General features: G+C 38.3%; 1 protein-coding gene across 1 annotated transcript; it reads left to right on the forward strand.

Moving 5' to 3' along the window:
* Positions 1-694: 694 nt before the first annotated feature.
* Positions 695-6,161, forward strand: LOC132270208 (uncharacterized). The gene is made up of 3 exons (XM_059771404.1): positions 695-976; positions 1,037-1,154; positions 5,932-6,161. The coding sequence occupies exons 1-3, from the start codon at positions 695-697 to the stop codon at positions 6,159-6,161; spliced, it is 630 nt and encodes a 209-aa protein (XP_059627387.1).
* The last annotated feature ends 248 nt before the right edge of the window (positions 6,162-6,409 follow it).

A 6,409-nucleotide genomic window follows, 5' to 3' on the forward strand; every position in this document is an offset into this window, starting at 1 on the left:
GTTGAATCCAAAAAGTCAGAAAAGCCAGCATGCCGCAGCACCGGTCACTCAGGTACTTGAGAAAAGGCAAAGGACGGAGGAAAAGTTCACACCTCTTCATACCACCTTGGCTCGGCTATTCCAAGAGAATAAAATGAAATTCACAGCCCCTCAGCCAATGAAGTAACCCTTGGAGCAAAGGGACAAGAGCAAGCACTGCGCCTACTATAGAGATTACGGGCATATAATTAATGATTGCAGATCCCTTAGGTGAAAATTGGAGAATATGATAATCAGGGGTGAGTTAGCAAACTACCTCACAACAAAGGAGTACGTGAAGCCGCGGGAGGTCAACCCTCGGAGAGTGGAAGGTAACCAAGTAAAGGTCATCTATGCAATACATGGGAGATCAGAAGATAACCAAGAGTCAGAAGAAGTATATATATTCAGGCTAAGAACAGCCCATAAGCTAAGAAATTTGTCCTCGGTGAACGCTATCACCTCGGGAAGTATCAATATTGGGTTCGGCAATGCAGATTTGTCTAGAGTTCAACTCCCCCATGAGGACCCACTAGTCATCAGCCTTCTAGTGGCAAACTGCATGATTAAAAGGGTTCTAATAGACCCAAGAAGCAACACCAATATTATTACAAAGGCAGTCTTCGAATAGCTTGAGATTTCATCGTCATCAATCCGGCCCACCTCTAGTCCCTTGATGGGGTTTGATGGCACGAAGGTGGACCCCCTTAGGGCAATTGATTTATCTATCATTGTGGCAAAAAGGATGTTAAAGGAGAACTTTGTTCTAGTGGAGATACATTCTTCTTATAATCTCATTATGGGAAGAGGTTGGATCCACCGAATGAACGGGGTCCTGTCTACCTTTCATCAAGTGATGAGATGCTTGTCTCCGGATGGTAAGGAGGTTATTAATCTTTGGGGAAATCAAGTCACTGCCAAAGAATGCTACATGTTGACACAGAATGAGGTAAAGAAGGTAATAAAGTAGTCCCAACCAATTGCACCTCCTGGGACTATGTCGAAATAGCAATTATAGAGCTCTCTGCCTAAGTATTTGAAAGCGGAGGATGAAGCTAAAGCTGCAAAGCCTACCAAAGAATCTCTGGAGGCTGCCAAAGTAATCCTCAGCGATCCTCAGAAAGTCAGCTATATAGGTTATTTCCCTACAGCCAAAGAAAAGAAAGCATTAATTGGTGTCATTCGACGGAACGTAGATACATTTTGTAACGACCCGGTCATTTATCTCCCTTTCTTTTTTCCTGAAATTTTACGAATGAATTTTTTTCGTTTAATTTTCCTTTCTAAACTCTATTTCTTGTCACTTAGTGTAGTCTTGAGTGCTTGGAAATGATTTCTGAGACTCTTTTCCGTGGATTGACAACTTTCTTTGAGGATCGAGTCATTTCTGCATTTTCACTTTTCAGACACTATGCGCTATTTCGCCCTTTTCCCTATTCTGTCTTATCTCTGTTTGTCACTTGTTTGGCAAAACCTCACTTTTCATACTCGGAGTTAGTTTTTGACTTCACGTACCTTCATTTTCAGTGGTTTTCTCAAAGTACGTATCTTTACTTTTGCAAGAAAGTACTCTGGTTGCTCCCGGTGTCCATAGGGGCATAGATGCAAAATTCTTCATAATCTTTTTCATTTCTTGGGGCGTTTTTCATAAATATCTTTTGAAGATATTTTATTTCAGGGGAATCTAAGAAAATATTTTTGGAAGATATTTTCATTCTGGGGTATTAGTGCAGTTAACCCTTTTTGGAGGGGCCATTGTGCAATTAACGAAAGTTATTGCAAAAATATCTCATCTGGAGCCTGGATCCTCGTACGGGATTCATTTTCACATTTTTTCGAGTCATGTACTCTTAGAATTCCGTTCTGGTCATTTTTCTCCAGTTTCAAAGTTTCTGACCCTAGTTGCCGCCGAACTTGTTCGGGGCATATCTCTCTGCTCGGGACTCAGTTTTTGACGTTGTTTCTTCCTTTGTTCATGTTTTCTCATTTAGAATCTTTTTTGTTCATGGAGTTTTGCCTTTTGAGCGCGTTTTCTCAAAATCCACTTTTCCAAACCCGGTGGGGCCCTTCCGGGGCACTTTTAGGGTTTTTCTATAAATTGGGGACTTAAAGAGAAAAATCAGAATTTTCCTCTTCTTCTTCCTCTCCCATGGCTGGCCAAGCTCCCTCCCATAGTTTCCACCTTCTCTCTCCTCCTTTGGACCACTTTTCCTTGGTGAAAAGTCTTCGGCCTTAACGTTTAATGCTTGTCTTGATGCCGCGCACCTTTCACCCTTATTAGAACCCATTTCTAACCAAATTTTGAGTTCGGGTTTGAAGTCAATTTGTGTTTTTCATGGGGCTTCCTTGGGGGTTATGTTCATCGTTTTGTCCCCGACAAAACCCTTCGGTATCGTCGGATTCGGAGCGGTTTTCATTTGGTGGCTTTTGAGATTTTCATCTCAAATCGAGGTAGGGGGTGTTATAGGTTATATTCTTGCTATCTTGCATGCTATTGATGTTTATACAACTTGTATGCTTGCTTTTGGTTCAAGATCTAGAAATTGATTTAAATTTGATTTAAATTCTACTTAATTGTACCATGCTTGTTTTCCATTTTTGACTTGATATATGGCATGGCCATGACATAGTCCTTGTTATATATTAATTTTGGATCATTTGAACAGCTTTGGAAATCTATAGATTTAATTAATTTTAAATTAATTAAATTATGCATAATGATATCTTGCTCACTTTATGAAATTGATGTGATATTTGCAATCACCATGGAATGGACATTCACATATGTTATTTTGAGAATTTTTGGAAAAATTTGATTTCTAGAGAAATCAATTAACTCTACTTAGTGTTCAAATGATTTGGACATCTAATTCATGGGGTTTTTGCCTATTTATCATGTATTATGACTTGTTGCAACTTAGCTCCATTAATGTAGTTAATGAACTTGCACCCCTGCATTGGAATAAATTAATTGTTCAAGTGTTGTCAAACAAATGATTGAATCATTAATCTTATACTAGTTGTATACTTGCATCAATGGATTCCATGTGCTATATATATCTTGGTTGTAGTTTATATAGATACACACTACGATTTCTTGACATTACACATGCCATGATAGTTGATGAACTTAGGGCATGACTTGCGTGTTCCAAAATCTTAGTTGTGCATGGAACGTGGCTAAATGCATTTCTTATATCTTGATACTATCTTGACTTGCATAACTTGTTGATTTTGGAACTTGGGATATTAATCAAGAATTGACATGGCTAGGACTTGGTTCTAGTACGGGAGATATGAGAGCTCCCTATCTTATAGTGCGCACTAGGAGAAAGGTACCCATGGGTTAATAGCCCTAACGTGATCTCAAGAGTACGGTTTTAATCGGGGTGATATTCGAGTTTCCACATTGGTTGATTTCACTCTTTAAATTTCAAGTTGCTATTCCTTGAAGATTTAAACTTGTTGTGTATGTGAAATGCTCCAATCTTGTTTCATTGCATAGATTTTATGCTTCATTCATGATTTTACTCCTTAAATTTCAAGTGTTGTATTCCTTGAAGTTTTAAGAATTTTTCGTGTTAATTGGAATGCTCCAATCTTGCTTACTTGCATAGAAATTATGCCTTGTTCTTGACTTCATGTATAACCTCTTCGTGTTAATTGGAATGTTCCAATCATGTTTTATTTGCATAGATATTATGTCATGTTCTTGATTCCATGTGTAAACTCTTTCGTGTTAATTGGAATGTTCTAATCTTGTATACTTGTATAGAAATTATGCCTTGTTCTTGAATTCATGTATGACTCTTATCGTGTTAATTGGAATGTTCCAATCATGTTAATTGCATTGATAATATGCTCTTTATACTCAAGTATCCTTCTTGTCGTGTTGTATGGATTATTCCAAGCCTTGTTCAATTACATTGATAATGTGATTCATGTTAATCTATAACTTTTCGTGTTATATGAAATGTTCCAACTTTGTTCCATTGCATAGATATTATGCCCTGTCCCTGATTTCAAGTATTATTCTTGTCATGTTGTATGGACTACTCTAAACCTTGTCAAATTGTATTGAAAATGCAATTCATGTTGATCTATACTTAAGCATCTTTCTTGTCATGTTCTGTGGATTATCCCAATCTTGATTCGTTCATATACGTATGTATATCATAATTCTTGTTGATTTATGCTCCAGGGTAGCTTAGGATGCTCCCTGAGTCTCACTTTGACATAGACGTTAGGTGGCATAAGCCCTTTGACATGTTTCACCTTAAGGTGATAAATTTGTAAAATGTTGGTCGATGCATGCTCATTTCCTACGAGTAGCTTTATGTTACTCACCCCAAAGTTACTGGGGTATATTTTAGGAACGAAGACTTGGTTCGTGATTCTTATTGTTCCTTGGGTGACTCATTGCCTTCAAGATTCCATTTCATGCAAATGTTAGCATGAAACATCATTTTGTAGACTTATATGTCAAACTTGTATTATTTGACTCCATATATGTAATGTGTACATAAGTACACCCTTTGTATTATATTTGACATGTATGAGATGAGGCCGGAGGCCAAGTAATTTGTATCCCATGTAATTTTCGACTTCATGAAATTTTATGAATATATTGAAAAATGCCAAGTTATTGTTTTGTCATGGTTGCATCGGGTGTGGGAATTCCGTTTTACTTCTTTCATATGGTCTCATTAATCATGTATAAAGTGTGGCCAAGGGCCAAATGGTCATTTGAGACCATTTCAAAATTTTGGATTTCAAAATTTCCATTTCAAGTTCATTTTTTGCCTTTTTGGCCGTCGTGTGGTCGGATTTTGACTCGGCCATTTTCGGGAGCTGTGGACCATTCTCGTGCACTTAAAATCATCATTTACGCTTGTGTGAATGATCGTTTCCATGAAAAACCCTTTCGTTTGTGTTTTGAGTCTCCTATGGACTCATTTCACCTTTTTGTTGAAAAACTCAGCCCAAGGGCATTTTGGGAATTTTCATTGGGAAATAAATTCCATTCTTAACTTCGTCTTATAGAAAATGTGATTTTAGGGGGAGTTTCTTCACGACATTTTTCCGAAAAATGTCATCTTGATCTCAAAAACCGCGCTCCAAACTCATTTTTCTGCTAAAACACTGTTTATGCTGTTTAAGTTCAACTCTAGTCAAGTTGAACCGGTTCAAGAATAGTTGAACCAGCTCAAGGTGTCATTTTAGTTTAGCTTAGGCATACTACCAATGTTGAACCGGTTCAAGTCTTCCAAAGTTTTCAGTTTTGGACTTCGAACTTCAAACTGATGTAACTTCTTTGTTTTAACTCCGAATTGGTCCGTTCTTGATCCTAAACTGACCGTGTTGAAGTCAGCTTTCCAATGAGAGGGTGTCAGATTCCTTTCCAAATTGGCAGATTCCTTTCCTAGCTCAAGATATCCTTGTTTTAGTGAGAGGGTGTCAGTTTTAGTTCGAACCGGGATATGGTTCATCTGGGATTTCTCTTCCTTTGGCCTTAGGACTTCATGTGAAGTTACCAAAGGATGGTTTTAGATGTTTTTAATCTAATTTGACTTGTGAAAGTTAAATTCCTTCCTTCTTGGGTAAAATGACCATTTTTACCCTTGGTCCTTCTTTCGGTAGGGTTTTGACACCCTTGTCTCTGTTTTGCTTCCGTTGAGCCTCGAAACTCCTCGAAGGGCCATTCTTGTGTCTTAGGGATGATGTACATCTCTAAGGACTTATTCTTGTTTTGCTTCCGCGTCAGTTCTTATTGAGTTCCATGACCTCATGGAAGGTCATCTTAGGGTTTTAGAGGTGTTTTGTGCCGTGGGGAACCGTTGTCTTGTTTCTAGCTTCCGCATCTTGGAGCTAGTTCAGGTCATCACAGTATACATGGGTTGAATAAAAACTCAGGTCGTTACACATTTGTTTGGGATCATCCAGACATAGTAGGAATCAATCTTTCAGTCTCATGCCATAGCCTGAAGGTGGATCCGGCGTTTAAGCCAGTTAAGCAAAAACGCAGAAGGTTTGCTCCTGAGCGCAATCGAATTATTGCTGAAGAAGTAAACAAATTGCTTCAGGCGGGCTTTATCCAAGAAGTGCATTATCCACAATGGCTCTCTAATGTGGTGGTAGTTTAGAAGAAGAATGGAAAATGGAGGTTGTGTATAGATTTTACCAATCTCAACAAAGCCTACCCTAAAGACAGTTTTCCGCTACCCAAAATAGACTAGATGGTTAACGCTACCACTAGTTTTAAGAGACTCATATTTCTTGTTGCATATTCTGGCTATAACCAAATCCCTTTGAATCCAGAAGATAAAGAGAAAAATCCCTTCATAACAAAGAAGGGCACCTACTGTTATAGAGTTATGCCCTTCGGACTCAC

This window comes from Cornus florida, unplaced genomic scaffold (genome assembly GCF_030987335.1).
Source record: "Cornus florida cultivar Cherokee Brave unplaced genomic scaffold, ASM3098733v1 CherokeeBrave_3.0.0_Hap2_Chr01, whole genome shotgun sequence".
Classification (NCBI taxonomy): domain Eukaryota; kingdom Viridiplantae; phylum Streptophyta; class Magnoliopsida; order Cornales; family Cornaceae; genus Cornus; species Cornus florida.